At 27.9% G+C, this 25,319-nt stretch overlaps 6 protein-coding genes and 1 long non-coding RNA gene across 17 annotated transcripts; 3 read left to right on the top strand and 4 right to left on the bottom strand.

The window, feature by feature from the left end:
* Nucleotides 1-52: 52 nt before the first annotated feature.
* LOC126867149 (protein disulfide-isomerase A6 homolog) lies at nt 53-2,541 on the bottom strand. The gene is made up of 6 exons (XM_050621368.1): nt 2,377-2,541; nt 1,981-2,174; nt 1,674-1,898; nt 1,372-1,578; nt 949-1,274; nt 53-863 (listed from the first exon to the last, which is right to left on the bottom strand). Exons 1-6 carry the CDS (start codon nt 2,390-2,392, stop codon nt 545-547), a joined length of 1,287 nt encoding a protein of 428 aa, XP_050477325.1. The 5' UTR covers nt 2,393-2,541; the 3' UTR covers nt 53-544.
* Nucleotides 2,512-12,695, bottom strand: LOC126867122 (DNA polymerase alpha catalytic subunit). Of its 7 annotated transcripts, XM_050621311.1 has the most exons (23): nt 12,547-12,694; nt 12,092-12,283; nt 11,706-12,018; nt 11,336-11,624; nt 10,857-11,273; nt 10,339-10,707; nt 10,053-10,257; nt 9,706-9,974; nt 9,520-9,636; nt 9,262-9,445; nt 9,063-9,191; nt 8,810-8,985; nt 8,498-8,738; nt 8,301-8,440; nt 8,020-8,225; nt 7,664-7,925; nt 7,399-7,573; nt 7,122-7,288; nt 6,793-7,038; nt 6,646-6,721; nt 6,362-6,561; nt 6,195-6,230; nt 2,512-2,633 (listed from the first exon to the last, which is right to left on the bottom strand). In XM_050621311.1, exons 1-22 carry the CDS (start codon nt 12,560-12,562, stop codon nt 6,228-6,230), a joined length of 4,392 nt encoding a protein of 1,463 aa, XP_050477268.1. In that variant the 5' UTR covers nt 12,563-12,694; the 3' UTR covers nt 2,512-2,633; nt 6,195-6,227. The 7 variants fall into 7 exon arrangements, with proteins under 7 accessions (XP_050477268.1, XP_050477267.1, XP_050477269.1 ...); XM_050621310.1 differs by lacking the exon at nt 2,512-2,633 and having other exon boundaries at nt 5,428-6,230; XM_050621312.1 differs by lacking the exons at nt 2,512-2,633; nt 6,195-6,230 and having other exon boundaries at nt 6,260-6,561; nt 9,706-9,745; nt 9,818-9,974.
* On the top strand, nt 3,387-5,728 carry LOC126867166 (pseudouridine-5'-phosphatase-like). The gene is made up of 4 exons (XM_050621406.1): nt 3,387-3,856; nt 4,482-4,700; nt 4,888-5,120; nt 5,196-5,728. The coding sequence occupies exons 1-4, from the start codon at nt 3,793-3,795 to the stop codon at nt 5,373-5,375; spliced, it is 696 nt and encodes a 231-aa protein (XP_050477363.1). The 5' UTR covers nt 3,387-3,792; the 3' UTR covers nt 5,376-5,728.
* A 5-nt stretch (nt 12,696-12,700) lies between the features above and the next one.
* LOC126867165 (transport and Golgi organization protein 11) lies at nt 12,701-15,610 on the top strand. 5 transcript variants are annotated; one of them, XM_050621403.1, is made up of 5 exons: nt 12,701-12,848; nt 13,313-13,543; nt 13,698-13,792; nt 13,949-14,100; nt 14,564-15,610. In XM_050621403.1, the coding sequence occupies exons 2-5, from the start codon at nt 13,318-13,320 to the stop codon at nt 14,772-14,774; spliced, it is 684 nt and encodes a 227-aa protein (XP_050477360.1). In that variant the 5' UTR covers nt 12,701-12,848; nt 13,313-13,317; the 3' UTR covers nt 14,775-15,610. The 5 variants fall into 5 exon arrangements, with proteins under 5 accessions (XP_050477360.1, XP_050477362.1, XP_050477361.1 ...); XM_050621405.1 differs by having other exon boundaries at nt 12,725-12,848; nt 13,404-13,543; XM_050621404.1 differs by lacking the exon at nt 12,701-12,848 and adding an exon at nt 12,911-13,037.
* A 1,209-nt stretch (nt 15,611-16,819) lies between these two features.
* LOC126867141 (YTH domain-containing family protein 3-like) lies at nt 16,820-20,968 on the top strand. The gene is made up of 4 exons (XM_050621351.1): nt 16,820-17,201; nt 17,303-17,330; nt 18,487-20,174; nt 20,267-20,968. The coding sequence occupies exons 1-4, from the start codon at nt 17,166-17,168 to the stop codon at nt 20,312-20,314; spliced, it is 1,800 nt and encodes a 599-aa protein (XP_050477308.1). The 5' UTR covers nt 16,820-17,165; the 3' UTR covers nt 20,315-20,968.
* LOC126867174 (uncharacterized) lies at nt 16,976-18,480 on the bottom strand. The gene is made up of 2 exons (XR_007690163.1): nt 17,473-18,480; nt 16,976-17,394 (listed from the first exon to the last, which is right to left on the bottom strand). It is a non-coding gene; the product is annotated as an uncharacterized LOC126867174 (long non-coding RNA).
* Nucleotides 20,969-22,740: 1,772 nt separating the features above from the next.
* Nucleotides 22,741-25,305, bottom strand: LOC126867139 (EF-hand domain-containing protein 1-like). Its single transcript, XM_050621349.1, has 5 exons — nt 25,157-25,305; nt 24,939-25,075; nt 24,497-24,819; nt 23,856-24,304; nt 22,741-23,778 (listed from the first exon to the last, which is right to left on the bottom strand). The coding sequence occupies exons 1-5, from the start codon at nt 25,202-25,204 to the stop codon at nt 22,861-22,863; spliced, it is 1,875 nt and encodes a 624-aa protein (XP_050477306.1). The 5' UTR covers nt 25,205-25,305; the 3' UTR covers nt 22,741-22,860.
* Nucleotides 25,306-25,319: the final 14 nt, after the last annotated feature.

Raw genomic sequence — 25,319 nt, 5'->3', positions numbered from 1 at the left:
ACAATGAGATCTCAATCAACATAAGGATCGTAATACATTCTGTAAATATAAATTCATTTAACTGCATTTATTTTGGTCCCATATTAGGGAAAACCAAAAACATCTTATGGAATGCATATTAACATTATGTATCATCAGCAACTATTTTAAGTTCACAACATTTCCATAAAAAAGTTTTTGTTTACATATTGAGTACATATTTTATCTTTACTATGATGTTTATCTGACTATCAGTTTAAAAATGTACACATAAATTAAGCATGATTTTGTTAAAGTGCATAGATTAAATTTTGTGAAAGTTCTCAATGGAAGAGTTGTTGACTATGCACTTATAATTTAACATATTAAACTACCTGCGAAATTTACTTCAGTTGAAAGAAAAAGATATTCATGATACTTTGATAATGATGTCATATTATCAATGTACATTAATATGTAGTTATGTCAACTGAGAATAATGTTATATAAAAATAAGTATCGAATTGTTTTACTAATACATGAATATGAAGGTGCATATGTTCCTGAGAAACACTAAGTTCTATAATTACAGTTCGTCTTTCTCATCGAGATCTATATCACTAAGATCGATATCTTCTTCTTGTGGAAGTTCAGCATCTTTGCCATCCCATGGTTTTGTTTCAAGAATTGTAGGTAACTGAGCTCCTTTTAAAGGAGCAGTACCTCCTCGACCGTAACTTAAGTCTCGTAAAAATTCATTTATACCATCATACGAAAAACTACCCTTTAATAAAGAGTATTTCATTTTCTTTATATTTACAGCTGCTAGTGCTGGATATCCGAATCCTCCAATTTCTAATGCCTCTTCAATATGAGGTTGAGCACCAGCTTCAGCCCAAAGCCAGCTGTTAAAACATATTTATATATGTGCATTATATAATTTAAGATATTATTTATTCACCTTATTAGTAAGCAGTAAATAGAACTTACCCCCACATTTTTTGTTTATATTTTTCTCCGAGGTCATTTAAAACTTTTAAATATCCATTTCTACAATCTGATTGACAATCTAAAATATGCGGTAAAACGGATACAACACATAATGGTTTGTCCTCACAGACTTCTCTTAAAGTCTTTTCATTTATAATTTGAACTACTTCTGGTGCTGGAACATTTTCTGCTACTTTTTCTAGTGACCAATTTACTATATCACTACTTGTGCGACCACCATCATATTCTTGCACAGAATCGAAAGATTTCTTCCCAGGTGCAAAATATTTGATAGTAGGATATCCTTTTATTTCATATTGGCTAGCCTGGCAACATTATGATTTGATTATATTTATATTAACTTAAAAATACAAATAAATCATATACTTATAAATAAAAGTTAATTAAAAAATAATTACTTACTTTAACTCTATTTACAGTAGCATCAATGGCTCCCAATTTCACTTTACCTTTAAGTTCTGTTGCTGCAGATGCCCAAATAGGGGCTAAATTTTTACAATGACCACACCATGGTGCATAAAACTCAACTAACCACATATCTTCCGAATTCATTACCATCTTATCAAAGTTATCGTCAGTTAATTCAATTACATCCTTGGAATCTTTGGACTATAATATTAATAAAAGATTTTCAATTATTAATTACCTACTTTTTCCTTATCTTTTATTGTACCTATATTTCATTACATTGACATTACATTTACCTTAGAATCTCCGCCACTCCTTTTACCTCCTAAAGCTCTACGTGCTTTTTGACTAGCCGCATTTAAAGCAGCATCAACAATTCCTGTCGCAGTTCTTGGCCCATTATAATCTTCTGGTTTATTATCTGTACCAAAGATTTTGATTGTTGGAAAACCTTGAATTCCATATCTTGATCCAAGGGATTTATGTTCATCTGCATTTACTGCACCGACTTTTACAATACCCTGTGGAATTTTATATTAAAAGCCTCTGATAGGACTAAGGTATAAAATAAATAATATGTTAGGTATAAAACATAAAAGTTACTTTTAAAGCAGTTGCAGCTTTGTCATATTCAGGTGTTAACTGTTGACAATGTCCACACCATGGTGCAAAAAATTCTACAATCCATACATTATCGCTATTTAATACCAAACTATCAAAATTGTTTGGTTTTAGTTCAATAACATCTGAATTGGAGGAGTACAAACAATGTGCTCCAGTAATTAGCAGTAAAATACCTAAACAAAGCAAATATAAAACGATATTGAATTACACATAAATAATATAGAAATAAGTGTTAAAATATTCATAAAATTAGAGTTTTAAAAAATGAATATTCAGTGAATAAAAATACATTATAATGGTAAGATACACCTACCGGTAAGATTTAATAGTAATAAGTCGTGAAATCTACAATATACATTGGTTTGTAAAACTCACCTAAAAAGTCTTGCATTTTGCTTAACAAACTAACGTGAACTGATGTGTTTGTAATTATTTTGAAAAAATCATTCAGTGAAGAAATCTTTCACATAAAAGATTGAAACGAACACAATTTTTTCTTGTAAAATTCAATCCGTCTCTCTGTTTCCCCACTCTTTATAACCAGATACAATTTTTCGTGGATCGTTCTGATTGGTTGCTTGTAATCAACAAGCACTTGCCACAAAGGAAATAATTGTAGAAAGATTGTTATTCTGAAATCATTCGTTTCAATTGGAGTGACCAAAATTGGATTGTTGCTTCGCTTCGTAAATGAAAATATTATTCTATGTCATATTATGTTATAGAAATAAAACATTGTTACAAATTTTATTCGAAACTAAAATAATGTACAGAATACAAATACATGTAGGCGGCTGTTTAGACAAACATATATAATGCATAGATGCGTAGGTTGAATCAGTTACATTTACTAGATTTGATTGATTTTCATATATTAACAATTCTTTTATGGTTCTATTTAAAATTGTATAAGATTTCTGACAGTTAAAGTCCTAATTTAAGTCTTGAATAATTCAAAAATTCGCCTTATAGGTCGAGAAATTTGATCTTTTAATTTCGTCATAAAGGGATTAATTCCATCTTTCGACCATTAGAATTGGTTATAGTTTTTCATTGCCCGCCAATTGGACGATTTTTTAAATATGCTTATACCCAAGAAATTCAGGGGAGTATCTAGATAGAATCAGATAGAAAGTTTTCTCTCTGATAAAACTAATCTTAATTCCTTACGTTCTAAAATTTCATTTAAGCCCTCGAAAATTAAAAAAGTCTTCCCAGGAACCGAAAAATTTGAACTTCTTAATTTTGCCGTTTGTCGATTGAACATAAATATTAATATATGTATAATTCAAACGCAAATAGCGCAAGATTAAATAATAGAAACGATATGGTTATTAAGGTCGGTGAATTTAATTTGTCCCTTGAAATACATTAACTTTGTTTAGAGAAGTTCTTTCATATTACAATGAATAAGGCAGATATTTAGATGATCCCATTTAGCTAGACCATTCTGTGTATGCTTCAACTTTAAGTTTAATTTTAGATTCTAGAGGATTTTATTACATTTTACACTACTACATGCGAATATATGTGTATGCATGCATCTATGAAAATAAATATAAAAACCAATTAAATACTTCATCTATTTTCATGGTATATTACATAATTGGCGCCATAATCTAGTATGCCGTAGTGGCGTTAACTGTTATCTTATCACTATCACTGAAGGGTAAAAGTTCCGTACATAAAATATTCTTTAAAAAAATGAATTGATATATCAGTTTGAAATTTTAATAATTCAATTATACAAAGTGCTATTAATTAGAAGAATTTTAAACAATTCATTGAAAAATGTCGCAAAATCAGTATAAAGATGTTACACATTGTATTTTTGATATGGATGGGTTATTACTCAGTAAGTGATTTGTACTGTCATATCTTTTATGAAGTTACATAATATTCCTATAAAGAATTAATTATAGAGACTCGATTAAAAAAAAAAAAACTGTACTTAACATAACTAATAGAAATGGATTTTTAACATTGCTATTACTTTATGAGGTCAGCGCTCTTATGAGTTTTACATAAAAACTTAACCTGTAGATAAGTGATTGTATTTGTTTACATGAATATAGTAATTTTGTTTTGTCTATGTACATGTAGTAATGAATAAAATCACAATGGCAATTATTAAGAAATATGAGGGATATAAATTAAAATACACCATGCATCTGTATGAGCGGATTTTACTGTCAAAGAAAGGGTTTAAATAGCACTCATTATAGCGTGAGTTTGTATGTGCTTTACTTTTAATTTTTAAGAAGCTGTGTTAGAATTTTGTACATACATACTTGCGGACATGTACAAACATTTCTGTTGAACAATTTTTCATTTGTCATAATATTGAGAAACTACTTTTCAACACAGTTTCTACAAATTAACATTTCAATTATGAATCATAGTTTAAATCAGTAAGTTAAATAAATCTTACATAGAGTACATCAATTTATATAAGTAATCTTGTATTAAAATCTTAATAGATACAGAACTAATTTACACCAAAGCCTTTAATCATATTACAAATCGCTATGGAAAGGAATTCACATGGGAACATAAAGCAAAAACTATGGGTTTTAAAACGAAGGATGTTGCACAAGCTGTTGTTGAAATGTTATCTTTACCAATAACAGCAGAAGAGTTTGAAAATGAGGTAGTCAAACTATATCAGGAATTATTTCCATCTGCAAACATGATGCCAGGTAATATATAAGGGTTTTAAAAAATAAGAATCTAAAATTTTAAGAAATTTATAGTTTCCATTCAGAAGTGTAAAAAATGCATAGTCAGTATTAAAAATAAAATTGATTTTCACAAAGCTAAATGAATAAATATATATAGTAACAGCATAGTATAACACATAGTACAGCATATATTATTTGAAAGCAGGTGCTGAACGATTATTGAAACATCTGAAACAAAATAATATCCCAATAGCATTAGCTACAAGTTCTAATAAAGAAAATTTTGAATTAAAAACTCAAAGATGGAAACATATATTTGATTTATTTAGCCACAAAGTTCTTGGTGGTTCTGATTCTGAAGTTACTAATGGTAAACCAGCACCTGATATTTTTTTGATTGCTGCAAAACGTTTTTCTGATAATCCTGACCCCTCAAAGGTTTGTTAGGATTTGTATTTTTTACATTTTAGATTTATTTTATAATTATTAATAAATTGAATGTTATACTTTTAGTGTCTTGTGTTCGAGGATGCTCCAAATGGTGTAAAGGCTGCACTTAATGCTGGAATGCAAGTTGTTATGGTTCCAGATCCAATGTTACCAAAAAATTATATCAAAAATCCAACATTGATGCTAAACAGTCTTGAAAAATTTCAACCTGAATTATTTGGTTTACCACCATATAGTGTATAATGTCTGAAATGTATTCCTGTATATGATTTGAATATACAGTGGCAAACAACTACTTATAAACACACTCCATAAAATTTGTATTGTTTTTAATGTCATATAGGAAAGAAACAAATTAATTTTCCTTGTGATTTTTTGAAAACATAACTACATCTTCCTCCTTACAGACACATGCTTACAAACAATATTATTTTAATCCATTGTAACATAGGTATTTATGTTTTATTATAGTAATAGGGATTAAAAAAGAAAAAAATTAATAGATTAACGTCCTAATAGATATACTGATACTGTAATATTAATAAATATGTGTAAAAGAAAACAGAAAATAATAAATTATATATTCGTTAAAAATATTATGTTGTTAATTTATCTTCATAATGTATTTTTAATGTAAATGCACGAAAACAAGTTATTGTTAAATATACATTTTTATATATAAAAATTATTATTTAAAATTGTTTCAAATTATATATTGTGTAACACTTGTAGTGATTTTAGGATAAGGCATTAATAATATAATGTACTAGCTAGAGCATATATATCATAAACTTTCAACAATAATTGCATATAAATAGCAAACAGTGAAAAACAATGAATGCTAGAAATTATTTTGCTCCTATTAGTGCTATCTACCTATCTATTGTTTCTATGGAGTACAATCAGAAAATAAATTGATTATATTGCTATTTTAATATTTCATGTCTTTTATTTTCACATATAATAATATCAAAAATATTTACATTATAATTTTTGTAAGAAAGAATAGGAAAATAACATTAAGATATTAAAAAAACGTTCAATTTAATGAAATATACTTACAGGAACAAATCTATTCATTATCTATTAAATTGTTTACTGAAACAGCAAAAATTAAAATTTATATGTTCAGTTTTTGTATTTGGTAATTAATTACAAATATTTTTAATTTATATTGTTATATAGTAATAAATTATATAACAATACTTTTTCCAATATATATTACCTACCATTTCTTCATTATCTAACCCATCTGATATTTCTAAAGTACCTGCACATAAACTCGATATTTCTTCTTGTTCATCATTGTTTGAAAAGATTGTGTCCAAACATACAACAGAAAATGCATTTCGCCTTAACATTTTTTCTACTGCCTCTTTCAGAGAATCATAAGCTTCTCTCATACCTTGCGGGTATTGAGATAACAAACCTAACAATAAATTCATTTAGAATCAACTGTTAGATAATTTTCTGAGATCTTATTTAAAAAAGAAAAGAAAGTGAAGATAGTTACTTTTATACTTTGACTGATTCACATCAAAAAGGTGCAGATAAAAACACAGTTGATTATACAGTTTTGTATCTGTAAACTTTAAATAAATATAAATAATATATAAAGTATCCAAAATATTTGGGAACAGTGATATATCTTTTAACTTACGACTCTATGTAAATCACCATCATTACATTTCCTACAAATTGGATATAGTGACTCGAAATCTAATGGTATCCATTGTGTTTGATCACCACATAATGGATTTTCACATTCTAAACATCCGTTATAATACTCGTTAACTAATTCTCGTATAGAAAGTGTCACTACATTTTGTATTGTATTAGCATATGTCCATGGTTGTACTTTACATTCTGAATTTGAACAGGAAGCAAGCGACAATCGATTTCCAAGCTATGTAATTTTTCAACATGTAGTAAATAAATAGAAAGATATGTATAAGAAAAAAAACTTATTTTTTATAATTGATTTCTTACCTCTTCATTTACAACATCTTTAATTATAATTTCTGACTGACATTTTTCGCTTCTACAATTAAACTTCAAAGGGAGACAATACCTAAATCTATCTTCTTCCATTAATAATGGTATATCAGCATGTTCTTGATGTATTATTCTTCTAGATTTATAAATGTTTTCCAAGCCTATGAAAACGAATTTGATTTATATAATACAGATCTATATTATAAACTTTATATAAAATAAAATTTAAATAAAATAATGTATATAAAATTGATGTCAAGTAAAATTGTACCTAAACATTTAGCTAACAAAACATCATCAATTCCTTCAATTGGTTCGCAAATTCGCAAAACGATAGGGAAAATTTGACTCAGTAAATAGTAATTAACATCTATTTTTAAAGAATCACTCTTTTTATATTCATCAATATGATATGCTCTTTCAGTTGCAGATTTTTCTGTTCCATCCTAACATACAGAAAAATGACTATATGTTTAATAGTGTTTATAAAAATAATATATAAATATTAAATAGTAGTGAAATCGACAAACACAAACATCACATATAATATAAGGGATGGTGTCTCCAGCTTTCCACATTCTACCACCTTCTTTATTTAATCTTAAAGCTACTTGGACATGAACTTGTTTAGTATCCGGATATTCATTTGGATTTTTTGATAACTGTTTCGTAATAATTAAAGAAGATAAAGGAACTTGATTTTCTCGAACATTTTGTGCAACATCATGTAATATACTAAAAATTTGTTCTATTCTATCGTCACATGATTTATCAGAAAGAAGATGATCCAAAATTTTTCTAAAAACGATCATTGTTATAAACATTATTAGATATAACATAATATTTTAGTCTATATAACATAATATTAATAATCTACCTATATTTTGCTTACCTTCCAACATCACAAGCTAATTGACACCAATCTCTTCTCACAATATCAAGACCTTTATGTTCTTGTGTTAACTCTATTTGCCCATTAGGTAATTTTGTCATTATAACTGCAGCATACTTTTTCTTTTGTAAAAGTAATAAATAACGGAAAACACCATCAATATCTAATTCTACTCGTTTATATAATTTATTCACCTCTTGTTTAATCTACACATAGTTTCTATTAGTATTATTTTTCGGATACAAAATAAATAAAAAGTATATTTTTGATATAATATATACCTTTTTTCCAACAGAAAACACTTCTTCATATTCTAATAAACCTGTATTTATCATTATGGAATCAGTATCTCCATATATAACTTCATAATTCAACTTTTCAACAAGGCTTTTTGTATGTTGCAAAATTTCTCGACCTTTTGCTACAATAATATTCAATATTTTATACATACATTTACAAATAAAATTCTATACTTTACCTGTAACCAAGGCAGCAAGTCCTTTAGCATAAAATCTACAATGAGTTGCACCCAAACAACCATACATAGAATTTGCTGTAAGTTTCAAAGCTAGTTGTCTAATATTGTATTGCATCTTTAATTCAGGTGAAATATTTGGGGTTTTCATCAGTTTTTTCACCTCTCCTCTACTTTCAACTAATTTGCAAATTTCAGTTGGAATTATTCCAAATTCTAAATTTGATTCAGGAATTGATAAATCCTACATACATGTTTATAAATAAAGTTAAAAGTATTAATTAGTTTTTAATCCATAATAATAAATAAATTTACCTCATACTCAGCATATGCAGCTCCAGGTATAGTAGTAAAACATAAATTATATTCCTGAATTATACTAGGATATAAAGAATTAAAATCCATTAATAAAATAAGTTTATCATAAAACCCCTTTTTTGGATCAAGAACTAAGCCACCAACATAAGCCGCTTTCTTTTTACTAGCATTTTCTACATATAGAACAATATTAATGATAAATATATTATGAAGTAGCAACTGTTCATATATTTAGAAAATATACTATTACCCTCATTCTTTCCTTTTTTCGTAACACGTTTATCAGGTGTTATATAGTTTTTCAAATGGAATGCATGCAATAATAAATATTCATTTCTTTCTGCACGTCCTGCTGTTAATGTTCTCGACATAACATTCCCTACATGAATAAAATAAATATATATTAATTGAAAGATCTATGTTATTTGAAACGTTTAATATATACTTACCAGCAATACATGTAATTTGTAAAGCAAGTGGGAGAACATTAAGTTCAAAAACAATAGATAAAATGTATAATGCTTCTGTTAATGTTATTTTAATTAAATTATCTATTTTATTAGGAGTATCATAAAATGATGCGCATTCACCAGATTTTATTTCCTTACATTCATTTTCTTTTTTCTTCAATACCTGTTAGAATAATTAGGATTTCACTTTTCTAGTTATGAACGTCGCACATATAAATAATTATTAAATATTTTTACCGCTGTGCAAAGAGATTGCAAATCATAACTTCTAAGTTTGAGATTTAATTCTTTAGCTGAAATTTGTATGTCACAGATAGGTCGACCAGCTGCTGCTTGATTTAAATTTACTTTTCCCTAAAATATTTTTACTTCTTTATGATCAACACAGTGTTCATTATAAATGTGTATGACTATATTTCATACCCTTATTAAAGGAGGTATAGACCGTCTTAACCTTCCAAACCTGCTCCAATTTGAAACTTTCAATGTAATCATTCTTTGCACTAAGATATCAAATTGGAAGCCACAATCATACCCAATCAATAAATCAGGATCTGCAGTATTTATTATTTTTAACAGTTCTTCGAGTAAATCTGTTTCTGTTTCAAATTTCATTAATGTAGTATATGAAATATTTGAGAGCACTTCTCGTGCTTGTCTTGGCCAAGATGTATCACGTGGATGTGTAATCACTACATGAAATAATGTTAAAATATATCAAATACTGAAAAAATACACATTTGGAATAATAATTTAATAAACAATCATACAACAAAAATGTCGTTGAAATGGTGGTTTTGGTGGTTCTTTATCAATATGATATTTATGATGCATAAGTATTGTAATCATAACTATTTCATTCTGTTGTAATTTTGCATTGAAAGATGTTCGTATATTTAGTGTTGTTATTACTAATGGTGGTAATGTTTGAGACTCAGAGAAAACAGATATATTCTCCATCTTCATGCAATTTACCTATTCAGTTATAACATAATTGATTAGTTAATATGTATATTTACTGGTCATAAATTTGATTAATAAATGAAACTGATATACCTTTATTTTACACCAACTGGTTTGTACACCAGTAGGTAATGGAGACTTAATATCTAACCAACATGGTCCCTTAATATTTCTTTCAATTAGAAATAGCTCTAAAGAATTTACTGTTGTTCCAAAAACACTTTCTATTGATGGTCCAGAGTAATCAGAGGGAACAGGTGGGTAGTTTGCAGAATATCTTACTTCTAAGTAATCAGACTTCGCTGGAGTACCTTCTTGTTCAAAAGCATAATTTTTTGAGACTTTGCAGCTACGAAATTCCTTTATTCCTAACTTATTTGCAAATTGATTAAATTCTTTATACACATCTTCTATTGTATTTAATTGTTCCTCATCATCATTTCCTTTCAATGATGTTTTTACCTAAAATTTACATTCCTATAATTATTTTATTAAAGCTAAAGAAGAAAAATTATCAATATATAATAGATGATATATAAAAATTGTTAATAATATAATAATAATAGATAGTATATATAAATATATTTTAAAATATGCTTGAGTACTCATACATATACTCTAGGAAGAAGATAAATTCTTCGTGGAATATTCTTTACTGTTAAACAGCAAGAACGGTATTCTTTTATCGAGGGCACAAAAACTTTTCCAAATAAATATACAACTCCAGGTTGTTTATATGGATCTTCATATGCATCCCACCAATAAAATCTAAATACTTCTTCCTTGTTTGCATTGGTTACAAGTGGTAAAGGCACTTCTGTAGTATCAGTAGGCATTTCAATATTTGATATTTGTGTTTCAAACTCAATATCTAATGATTTATTAAAATTTTCTAAATCAAAGTTTTCTTCTTCAGCATCTTTATTTTTCATTTGAATGGTTGATTTATTTTTTATAAATTCTTTATTAATAGATGGCTTTGGCTCTTCATTGTGATCTATACTGTCATCTTCAAAATCTGCAGAGAACTGTAATAAGCAGAATGTAGTCCAAGTATCATTTCAAAATATTATTAACTAATAAAACTTACATCTTCAAGATTTTCACTTTCTGTTTCAATTACTTGACTGATGCTTGTTTCTTTAAGATCTTTTTCTGATTGCATACTCAATATTCTAACTTCTGAATTATCAGAATCATCTATAATTGTTTGACTGCTATTTTCATTTGAAGTAAAGTTTTCTATTTGGGTAATTGATTCTGCTTGTTTATGCATGTTTACCTTTTCTGGTTTATCAAATATTACTAAATCATCATCATTATCATCACATTGCATTTTCTCATATTCAGAAATTAATTCTATCTTTTTTTCTACATTTCTAAGAAACCATAATATTATTGTAAAAGTAATACTAAATATATTAAAACACAAATGTCAAATGTATAGAAAAGTTAATTACTTTTCACTTAATTTTGGTGTAGTACAAAATTTGTTCCTCAAAACAGTTTTTGGTTTTGACTGCGTCGGGATATCATCTTTTTTTAGTTCAGACATTAAATCTCCTAAAATACTATCATCGTCCAATTTAGCATCCGTTTTCCTTTTAGACGACATATTCATTAACATATTTTGAATGTTTCCTTTCTTTTTGGCATGATCTTTCTTGCTTTTTCTAGGGCCTGCAACTTTATGCTTTCTTGCTTCTTGTATGCTTTCATCATCTAAATCGTCATCAAAAATTTCTCTACCATCTTCAATATAACCACTTTCTCCTTTTATAACAAATAATTATTTTGTAATACTTATTCTTACTTCTAATAAAAACAATAATTTTAAAGTTATTACCATCATCAATAATCCAATCATCATTTTGCCTTTCTATTACAGTTTTGCTATATTCTTTTTCATCAACTTCCTCATAAACATTTTCCAATTCATCAACTTCATATTTATGTTTACTACCTTTTAATTGTTTCAATTTTTCTAAAGCTGACAACCGTCCAGTTTTATCAAACTTCTGGCGTTTAGCTCTGCCTGCTGAATTCATAGATAATACAATTTGATAAACATTTATAAATTCAAATTTTATATCAAAATTCAATTCAAAATCTTTCTCATCTTTAATTATTACAAGAATATCTTAAAGTAATGAACCTACCGTATTCAATAAACATTTGAAAACGGAACAAAATATTCTTGAATTTAATTAAATAGATAAACAATAAACGCAACGAAATGTAAGTAAAATTTTAAAATTAAGAAATAAAATTCGTAAAGAATTAAAATATTATAACACTTACATTGTGTGTCACTCATATTTCCCAAAAATAAATTGTTAAATCAGAATGTAAAAAATATCATAAATAGCTAATACTGCAGGAAACAAAATTAAAAAACATTCACACATAGAAGAAAATCAGAGCACTTGATTAAGGTTTTAATGGCAGATACATTTAGTCATTTTGGCGGGAGTTTTATTGAAATCGATAACTTTCTAATTATCGATTACTCTCGATTGGTACAATTGTAACTTTTGTACATGAAACACATTACCAACTTCGTGCAAAGAGTTTGTGTTCAACGATCGAAAAGTTGCAGACAGGTAATTATTCAAGCATTTAAGAAAAGTATTTTTTGCATGTATAATTTATTGTAACAGTTACTATTAATAAATGTAATTTATGGTGCACAATTATTTTTATTCTGTTACCGTTATGGAAGATTTAAATCGTATAGTTTTTGTGTCGTCATTGTATTGTCTCATACTGTACTGTGAAATTGTTAAAAACATGTAATTTGTTACAATAATCATTAGATTATTTCGTTTATCAATTAATTAACAAAGATAGGAAGTTCTCTTACTTTTGTTTCGCTTAATAAAGTATAAATAATTGTATTGAATAAGAAAGAAGTCTTTTCTCCATTTATTACGTTTTATTTTTAATCTCCTAAAATAAAAATATAAAATACTATGACTTATTTATGTAATATTTTACAAGTCAATGTAACAAATTTAGTAAAAAATATAAAAAGTACAGATCTGAATTTTGTTTTTAATTATTTTAGTTATAATGTCAAAAGCACATAGTCCTACTGTTTTTAATGGAGAGGCTGACAATTTTTATGACCCAAATTTTACTTTGGACATTAACAAAAGGATGCGTGTACCAAAAAGTATTCGTGTGAGTGGCGACTACACAGATGAAGAAATAGCTGATACCAATGGTTCTAGCTGGAATCAGATTGTTGCAGGAGATAAATTTGAAATGCATGTTCCAGACAGAATTTTAGTTGTTGGTAAATATATAATCTTCTGTTTATTAATAAATTTATATGTTAATTGTTATATCACAAAGTTAATTTTTTTATTAAAAATATATTTTACAAAATCATTAATTATACATAAGTAAGGTGAAACTTGTTAATGCTACATATAATTAAATAAATCTAGGACAAGAACAACATGTTGGAACTAGAGCACCACCAAGAGAAATTACATTAGAAAATGCTGTTTTACCACCTGAAGCAGGCATGGTTAGAGTGCAGGTAAATATTTAAGATTGTTAAATGAATTTAAATATATACTTTAGAGATTTATTCTTAAATATGATTTAATCAGCAAAGATTTTCTCATATTTTTTAAGGTTTAGCATTTTCCCATATTAGAATTTAATATCTACAATTTTCTTACTATATTGATAGACTCCACCAAGGATTTTGACACTGGATGACCATTATTTTCCGGCAGTTGATGAAGAAGAACCAAATTCATACCCAACAGAAACTAAGGATTCATTATCATCTAAATCACATGGACAATATTCTACAGAAACACAAATAGTTAGGTATGCTAGGTAATAACTAATACTTTTCAATTCATATATATAAAATTATATATACAAAGTGGACCAATAACTGATCATATGAAAATATGAAGAAACTTGTATGTAGTATGAGGAGAGTCATAATGTATTAGTAGCATTTCTTTCTTTTTCTTCATTCTTGGTGGAATGTTTTTACAGATTTCGAAGATAGTTCTACTTTTCTCACACTGTATAATTTTATTTTTAGTAAAATAATAGAGATCTCAATAATTTCAAGTATATATAATATAAGATCATTTTATATAAAAAAAAAGAGTAGAATGACAAAACTTTACATCATAAGAGATGTCCCAAATATGTTTGCACTGACATAACGTGGCAATCGTCGATTTCATAAAACTTTCGATTTGGTAGGATATGAAATAATTAACGTTATTGGTCCACTTTATAAATATATTACTTTTTTCTTAAGAATATATAATTATTTTTCTAGAGAACAGACACCCTCATATAGTGCACTTAATGTTTCTCTTCCACCTAGTGAAGAGATACAACATTTACGTCGACAAGTAGGGAAATTAAATCGTCGAGTAATGGCAATCGAACTTGAGATGTTGCAACGTCAACAAAGAGAAAAAATTTTATATGCGTTAACATTAACGTATTTAATTCTTAAAGCTTTTTCATGGTTGACCAGAAACTGAATTTATGTTAAGAAAATACAAAATATTTGTATCTTGTGTGAAAAAATGGAGCTCTTTATAAATACAAGATATTCTGGAAGAGTCTCCTTTGCTCCTAGAAGACATTTGTAACCAAAGACTCTTTATCTTGAATATGAAATTACAACATATTCAAAGTAAACGTATGTATCGTATATATTCAAAAGTAAGTTACTCCTGATACTTGCATGAAAGTACTATAATTAAACTTTTAAATATCTTATAAAATTCAATGTTTGTTATATTTATATCATTCTTTTTTATTGTTTACTATGAATTGAAACTCTTTCTTACTTAATATATGTAAGAAAATTGAATATATACGATACTAATCTTTTTAAGGTAATTGAATTTGAATTTGAGTATGTTTGTAAAAAGTAATTTGCATGATCAAATAAGCAGAACATGATTCCTTTTGATCTATTAAAGAATCCATTTTACACGAATAATTGTAATTGTTTAAAAGTGATAAGCTATAAACAAATATCAGGCTTAATTACAGTATGTGACAGATAATTGTAAATTTGTAAAAGTATGGAAAATGATGTTATGAGATTCTAGGTATTGAAATTGAAATTTTGATTTTTATTTCCTCATTTACTGTAGTTTAATTATATATATAGTTTAAAATATTATATTATAGCACAATACATTGATAAAATTATAATTAATTGTTATAAATACTTAATTTAATTCTAGGTTCGACGTATTTTTTGTGGCCATGATATTCACACCATTGTACATTTATAACATACATAACATGTTATTAATGAAAAATAAATAAATAATAAACTTGTAATAATTTTCTTTTATTAATACACGTGCTACAAATTTATTGCAACTATCATAGTTTACATCTTTAAAGATTTTTTATATGCTGTAATATAAACCTTGGCTTTTAAGATATTGTTAAATTCATAGCAAATTTAGCATCTGAAATTTTTAAATATATTAAAGTTTGACATCAATTTCTTTTTATTTACATCAACAAAAAAAAGTTTCTTAAAGTATCTATTTTCAATTTATCCACCAAATGAGAAGCTAATCCATATTTTCAGTAGATATCTATCAATATATGATATAATAAATGAATGTATCAAAATGCATAAATAAAATGATAATATTATATTATTTCTTGCATTATTTATTTATTATTCATTACAGAATATCACTAACTATATTGCATTATCGTATAACAAATTACAATTACACAACAATTAAATTGTTATTATCATTATTACTATTATATCACAATTTAAATTTTAACCTTATATACAAAATGTTACATTTTTCTATGTTCAGATATCAATTACTAAATATAACTTCAATCAAATTTGTTAATAAATCAAAACAAAAAGATTTGAAGATTGATTGATATTTTCATAAATATGTTACGGTAGTTCTTTTTGGCATTATATATAATTAAAAACATCATACATTTCTAAATCCATATTATAAAAAATCAATGTTTTATTATATTTTATTATGTACTAAAAAATAAAAATTAGACATTATTTTAACATTATTTATTCTTACTTAATAATGCTTTCGATATTATATTAATGCATTATATATAATATAATTATTATAGGAAAAAATTACTAAACTGTTTGTATATACTCTATATTAGATTTTCATAGTCATAGAAACAATAAATGAAATTTGTATCAAAATTTATACATGAAATTTTTCCTATATGATGTATATAAATATTATATCGCATCATATCATATATTGTGTGAATTAATTCTGTATTACACAATGTGTACGAACTAAATTCATCAAAACACGACCATACTCAACATTGAGTCTCTAGTTTCTAGCTCTAATCATCAGTAGAAAACTAGTAAATACGAAGATAAAAAGGAAATTTTCATACTGTGCAATAATATTAATATATCTGTAAGATACATATAAAAATAACAGGAACAACATATTTTTTAATTTAATCTATCTAATCCAATCATATCGGACTATAGGATAACACACGTTCGACGGAATAATCGTATAGGGACCTTATTGTTGCGAATGTTAGACAATCTGTTAATACATACGAGAGGTCAGTGTACGTCACGTAGTTATTATTCAGAGTTGAGGATTTTGTGGAAATTTATCTGTCTGGAAGTGTAACGAAAAAAGATTCCTGAGACTCTCTCGCGGCAAGACATTACGGGAAAATAACGCGGAGGTCTCAGGTTCAGCGAATTTCATAGTTTGAAGACTTCCCGTAAGAAAGAAGTGTCCGCGGTACATCGAGTGCTATAACGCTGGTCGCATGTAATTGTGGTATTGCGTTTGAAAAACTTTATTTTATTAAAGGCACAGCCGTCTATTTGGCGTCTGTGAAGAGAGGACAAGAGTGTGTGATAGGTTATGTCAACTGGATTGGCAGGTGCTGTTTCAAATCAGGTCAGTGTGTTGACTTGCTACCACACCGCTGTACTGCAGATACCTTTCACTGAAGACAGCCATTCTAAATTTTGTATATTTTTCCATGCAACGGAATGCAGCGGATGAAAGGACAAACTAACAGTCAAGGTGAGACTTTGTATTCTCCTACGATTTTTTCTTTTTTCATTATTTCTTTTGGTGATGTGTAATTCTAAAAACAGACGAACTGTTCATTATAAAAATTATTGCATGCGTGCATAGATTTTTGTACTCCAAATAGTATAATTACTCCGAGTTTGTGTCTATTGTGTGCAATTTTATCAATGCCTGTCGGTATCACGGTAAGTTAATGCACGCAATTTTTTTTAAACTAATACGAAGTGTTGTTATCTATATTTTTAGCCGATCTTTATATAGGTATATATACATAGTGCATTAACCTATCTGTATGCTTTAGTATATATCGGATATGTTAGGTTATCAATAGCATTATTTCATAGCATTTTTTTTAATGAATTCAGAATCGTGTTCGCTTATATATATGTGTGTATATATATATATATATATATAAATAATCGGATAATTTGAAATATTCATAAAAATCTTAAAAGATAATACGTTCATATATCGGCTACGTCATACAGTTAAATTATTAAAAATATTACATAATTTAGTAAAAAAACCAAAGTCATTTATTTATATCGATTTGTTAATATTATGAAATATCTTATACAAGATATAATCATTAAACCAGAGTAACCTACTATTTTGTATATTATAATTAATATTTCACTGTATTCAAAATTCGATTTCTATACAAATTCTTGTAACAGGGTGTCATTTCTAATTATTCATTATTGAAATTATGTTTTTTTACTAGAAGATAAAATAAAGCCTTTTTTATGTGTTTTGTAACACATGTAGTTTTTACCAATTTTAATATGTTGAAATTTTCAATATAGAATTGTTTATAGCAATTACTTGGAAAAATTTCTCGAAATTAAGAAATTTAAAAAATTTTGCTAAAAGACAATTTCTTAATTTTTAATAGTAATGTGTAGTTATTGTACCATATATTCTATATGATTTTAAATTCTGAATCATAGGAATATTTTGTTTTATAATTGATATTTTGTTGATAGTATTTGATTATTAAATAGAAATATTTCTAACAATATACTGGGACATTCAATTTCATTTAAGAATTATCATTCGAACTAAGTTGTTAAAGAATTCATTTTAGACTATTTCATCAAGAAAAGTTCATTTTATATACTAATGAAATGAAATTTCATCCTAATAGTGAGCAATGGTCCTAAAGAACACCAGCAGCAACCACAGACAGAACATGCTGGTGGAGAAGATACTGGATTTGATTCATGGAGAGGAGGCAATAGTACACATCATTCTAGTTATCCAATTGGAACTGGTGATCCATATAGTCCTTACTATGCAGGTACTTCATTCCCTTATCAAACATTTGGCGCTGGGGATGGTACTTGGTCAAATGGAACAGACCCCGTTGCGTTTCTTTCTGGCTATGGAGGTCAAATAGGTCACGATGCATATGGCATGGATGGAATGTTTTCTGCTAGTGCAGGAGGTGGTTTTAGTACATTTGGTCAACCTGCTTTTAATTATTTTCATGGAAATGGTGATTTTAGTGCTTGGGGCACTCCAAGAAAAACACGCTATGAAGATTATTATCAGGCTCCACGTGGAAATGAAAATTATCCAACACCTAGTAATGCAGAAATTAAGACTATTGAACAAAGTGTGCAAGGCTTGTCACTAGGAAGTGGAGAAGTTCCACGTCAAGAACAAACTTCATCTAATCAATCAATAAAACCAGAAGCAAAAGAACCTAGAAAGATAACATGGGCCAGTGTTGCAAGTCAACCTGCAAAGCCTGTTCCTCCACTTTCATCTTCTCAAGGAATGAAAAAAAAGGCTGGAATGCCACCACCACCTATTGTGCCAGGGAAGCACAATATGGATATTGGAACATGGGGTGAAGGTAAATCTTCTGCACCTCCTCCAACAGCACCACCGCCACCACAAGTACAGCCTCCTGTTCCACCACCCCCGCCATTGGCTCAGAGACAGAGACCTCCTCCTCCTCCACCATGTTGGAATAGACAACCTACAACACCTCCATCACCTCCGCAATCGCAGATTCATATGCCCCCACAACAACAGCACCAACACCAACAGCAGCAACAACAACAACAACAACAGCAGCAGCAGCAACAACAACCTCAGCAACAACAGCAGCAACTGCAGCCACAACAGCAGCAAATTACACAATCACAGTCGCATCCTGTCTTAGATAAGCTGAAAGTGAAGAATGATTATAATCCTGTAGAATTTGATGAAACTGCTCCTGGAGCTAGGTTTTTTGTAATCAAGTCTTACTCTGAGGATGATATTCATAGATCCATTAAATATGAGATTTGGTGCAGTACTGAGCATGGTAATAAAAGATTGGATCAAGCATATAAAGAAGCCAGTTGTGAAGGTGCGCCTTTATATTTGTTCTTTTCTGTCAATGGATCTGGTCACTTTTGTGGTATGGCACAAATGGTGTCACCTGTTGATTATAAGAGCAATAGCTCTGTATGGTCTCAAGATAAATGGAAAGGCCAATTTCGTGTACGTTGGATTTATGTTAAAGATGTTCCTAATGTGCAACTTCGTCACATTAGACTAGAAAACAATGAAAATAAACCAGTGACTAATTCAAGGGATGCACAGGAAGTCCCTCACGCAAAAGGCATAACAGTGCTGCGTATATTACATACTTATCGACATTCAACTAGCATTTTTGATGATTTTGGGCATTATGAACGTAAACAAGCAGAAGAAGATCAACGTAAGGCTCCATCAAATGCTATACAACATCATCACTCTTCCAATCATAGAAATAGAGGACATTCAGATTTATCAAGGGATCATCATCCTCATCAATCGCATTTACATCATCAACGCAAAGTAAGTGACAGCATTATGATATTATAAATGTAATGAAATTCAAAATTAATTATATGGTAGTACTTTTTTAAATGATGTATCTCTTTGTATAGGATCGGGATGGTGGTCGTGGTAGAGGCAGAGGAGGTTCACGCCAGTAGCGATGGATACAACAAGAATATAATACTGTTCATAATAGTAATCATCGTAAAGAAAGCATGCTACGACTAATTATCGTCTTACTACTTACCTTTGCTTTCTTGGATACACAAAAGGCTTCTAATTCCTGTGAAAACTTGTCATCATTGAGACTATTTCCTTCTGTTAAATAATCAACTTGTATGATAATTAGCGTCACGACGGCATCATAAATATTATCTGATCATAACTACCATGAAGAAGAACGTAATTCAATTTCAAGGGATATTGGGTAACCTTGCTGACAGTTATAAGCATATAGTGTGGTGTTGCGTGCTATTCATCGAAAGGTGTTTCTTAAACGTACAAATTAAAAATGAGAGAAAAATGAAATATGGAACAGAAGAAAAAACTGTAATATATGGACTAACCCTTGTAAAATGCTTAAACTTTTGTTGATAATGAAAAAATCTATGCGAGAACAATATTGTAAGCAAGTGTCATTTAAATCAATTACCATTTTAAACTTTGATGGACATATAACCTGGTGCCTGTGGCTGAAAGGACTCACCTTTCTTTGTTATAAAGGTGCAAGGGCTTATTACAACGTTTTAAGTTTATGTGTAACAATTATGCTTGATCATTGGATAATAATAGAAATTATTGTCAACTGATTATTTTATGCATATTCTATATCTATTGCAAATTATATATATAATATATATATATTATTCTAATATATATTATATATTACATATATTCACTATATATATTATATATACATTAATTATATATAATATGTATAAATATATATAAATATATATATAAATATATATAATATAATTATATATGTGTATTATATATATATATATTACCTCTTATTATATTATTATATTATTCATGGACTGCAAAAGTGAACTAAAACATTATATGAAAATAATATTATAGTTACTCTATAGTAACTTATATGATAATGATTACTGTACTATTTTATGAAAATTTCATGAGATATCAGTTTTATTGTTAAAATTGACTGTTACTTTATTTTGTTTTAATGTTTGATACACTTTTTGTCATGGTTTCATTATTTTATAAATTCCAGTTGTTTTTACTGAAATAGAAACCTTGTGTTTTTGTATATTGGAAAAAAGGAATATGTATACTTTTCATGCCCATTAAGAAAACGGCTCCTTTAAAAATAATATCAGTAAATTTAAACAATTTTTCACAAATTATATGTAGAAAATTGAACACTAATATAACAAGAATTGCTTAACTAATGTGGATTTAGTAAACTAAAATATATAAAATAATAGATTCCATCTTAGATTTGATTACATTTTGCTGGTAGTTATATATACACATTTACATATACGTAGTTACATATAGTAATTAATTTGTAGAAAATTGTAAAAGAAGCAGTAAAATAAGGAAATTTGAGTTAAGTTTTTATAAAAATTAAATTACTTTTTCATTGCAAATTAGTATCATTTTTGCATATGATCAAAGAATTAATTACAAAGTAGTGACATGAGATTTTGAGTTGATTAAAAAGTTTGTACAAAATTAATCAATGAATTAAACCACAGAGTAGTTTAATGCAGATTTTTTAATGAAGGTATGCATATTATCATAACTACTTTTGCATACTCAATTATAAACAAGAAAGGGAATCTGAATCATATACATTACAAATCTCTTTTCTTGTTTTTATATTGTAAATGATTAAAAAATAAACACATTTTATTAAAGTAATATATCAATATTAAAAATTTGTAGCCAATGTTTTTGAATCACTTTAGCTTATTTATAGTTTACAAGTAGAATAAGTTGCTCAGAAAATGGACATGTAGTAATGTCCAATAACTAAAAATAACTGAATAAAAATTAAATCTATTAAAGTTCTGTATTTCAGTTGAACAGCACTAAAATATTTTGTTAGACTATTTACTAAGAAGTATTTTATGGGAAATTATTATTGAAAATAGTTGCTTTTTTCAATCATTTTAGAGTTCTGCTTAAAAATGTTTGGATTCCAAAGTTTATCTAAACTTTATTTTATGGTTAATATAGCACATGCTAATGTATACAGACGGTGTATCTGTATATTATCATTGTATTATAATATGCAGACATACAAATAGTATACTTGTAATGTACTACATTGTTTAGTATTTACATTGTATAATTGTACTTGATTAAATATTGATTTGAACTATAAATTTAATATTCAAATTGAACTATTACAGAATCATGTATGCAGGCAATGAATTATTCAGAAAATATGAATTTGATTTAGTTTTGATTGCAAGTTCTGTAATTAAAAAATGATAAAAGATTGAGTAGTAATTGCGTTCAACGTAATACATGTATAATACCGATGTTTTATGATCATGCGTTATCAGATACTAACTTACTTAAAGCAATTATTTAAATTAAGAAAACCATATTTTAAAGTGTGATAAATTAATGTATATTTGTAAATTTGTTGAAAATATTGTGTTGAACGTAATTATTGATCAGAAATAATATTTCTTTATCATCATTGAACCTGATCATCCCATTTTATTTACTTTTTTACTTTGTTTTCAGTAAATGTCTTTGGATCTTGATGAGATGGTTGTTTATTATTTGTTATTAAATCTGGACAAAGTTCTTCTGGTGGTGGTGTGCGTGGTCGTAATTCACCGTGTTCTCCTTCATATCGACATTTAGTTTGAATTTCAAAATCCTTTATACATTGTTTCATATTAATATCTCTTGCAACGGTCTCTCTAGAGGGTTCAAGCGATTGCAATTTCGCTTCTTCATTATCTTGAATCTTTTTCGTTTCTGTCCCTATATCGGTGGAAAGTAAATTTTGCTTAACTAAATAATTACGAATACTATCTCGTACTTTTTGTGGAAACTTCTCAGGATTCGCTTCAATGTAACGATACACAAAGAGATCAGCGCCAGTTATTATGAAATAATGATTAAAAATATTAATTTTTGCACCGACATAGAAATCTTGAGGGGTATAATATTCTGGATTATCTCTTCCAGTCTTTGGTTTTGCAACCAATGTTGCTTTTAGGAAACAACCTTCGCGACGTCCTGAGTTACGTTTTTGAAGTTCCTGTACGAGTACAGTACCGTCACTTAAACTGTATTCTAAAATAAAGTCGCGACTTTTATCCTCCGGATGTACCATGTCTATTTTCATAGAATAACGTAGTTTTCTAGGGAAATTAAGAAGTTGTCGAATGACATCTTTCTTAGGTGGTTCCGGTATAAATGATAGACAAGAAACGTAAGTATCTTCAGGTGTACCGAAGATTATATGTGGTGGAGGTTTATACTCTGGTGCAGCTATAACATCTTTTGTTGGAAAAGGAATTGCTTCCGGTTGCGTTATTCCTAACATATCTGAATAATATTTTCGTGTGAAGGAATCACAATCATGCAAAAAAAATCGTCGATTGAATATAAAAACTGTACCACCTATCTGCAATTAAAAAGAAAAATACATAAATTACAACATATTAATACACACTTACATTTATAAATTATTTATAGACTAACTAAAAAGTCACTTGGTGTATAGTATTCAATGATCTCTGGATCGCCATATTCCATATATGCAGCAGGATGAGTTGATGGTAAATTTTTCCAATCCTTTGGCACTTTCATTCTTTTTAATAGCATTGGTACCGGATCTTTTCCGCTATTCGGTTTTTGTACTTCACGAACAGCGATCGTATCGTCCATCAAGAAATACATAATCTGATAAATATCGTCATCCCAAGTTGCAGTAAACAATAATACCATTTTATCATATTCTAAAAATCGTCGTCTATCATCATCTGATATTTTTGTAATACAAGTTAATGTTTTCTGCTTGCTCAATCTCAGTTCTGTATAAGGATCTACAGGAGGTTCTTCCTTATCTCCAACATCTATACCTTGGCTATTTAAATACTCTCTAGTAAATAGATCGCAATCAATAATATGATAGACTACACCATAAATACCTGCAAGCCCATAATAAAGCTAAATAAAAGATAAGAAAAAATAATTAATATGTCAAAAGATTATAAAAGATAAATGCAGATTTATTTTTCTTTATTAAAGAAAATAAATTAAATAAAAGTTGGACTCTTTGCCGCCTCTTACTAATAAACGTATGCATATACAATCATAGCAGAAACATTTTTATAACTTACATACGTCAATTCCAACATTAAAATCTTTCCAATGAAATGTGTCGCCATTTATATTTTTTATAATTTTATCACGTCTAACAAGCTTGCCTTGCTGAAAGCCGACATTATCAATTGCAGGCTCAATTACACATATAGTATCATCCTCCAAATGATATATTATATTAACATGACGTATACGAAAATGTTCATCTGGAGAATTAAAAACTCCTTGACGAAAAAATGCTTTAAAGCAGAGGCATTTCTGCGCAAATAGCGCATAGTGTGGAATGAATTGTCGATATGCATATTCCTTTACACGACCATATGTTAATGATGGATCATAACTAAATTTTAATTAATGTCATTACACCAAAAAGATTGAAAATTTATATAAAATTAAGAAAAGAACAAATCAGATTTTACAAAAATGAATTTTATATTTTTGCGTTTATTTATCACTTACTGTACACAATCCTCTTCTTTTACATAAGCACTAGATGCAATATCTATTGGTCTTCCTCCGATACCACTGTGTCTATCACGTACTACACGATAACCATTTAAAAAATGAAATTTTTGTAATAACCTATAGTCTTTGATCTTTAAAAGAAATATGTTCTCGCTTAATTTCATTGAATATAATGATTGTAACAATTAATTTAAATAATTTTTCAGACTTACATTTGGATCTTGAAATGTATAGCCTGGTATAAGTGGCAGATTTTCCATATTAAATTTTAAATTATTTAATAAAATATATTTTCAAGAAGCATCTCTATTGAATATCTATTGAACTTGTAACTGTTAAAAAGATTGTTTAGATTGGTTTCCATAACAACGTTAT

This window comes from Bombus huntii, chromosome 6, assembly GCF_024542735.1.
Source record: "Bombus huntii isolate Logan2020A chromosome 6, iyBomHunt1.1, whole genome shotgun sequence".
NCBI lineage: Eukaryota > Metazoa > Arthropoda > Insecta > Hymenoptera > Apidae > Bombus > Bombus huntii.
Note: the sequence above shows the minus strand (reverse complement) of the source record. Positions and strands in the feature narration are given on the sequence as shown.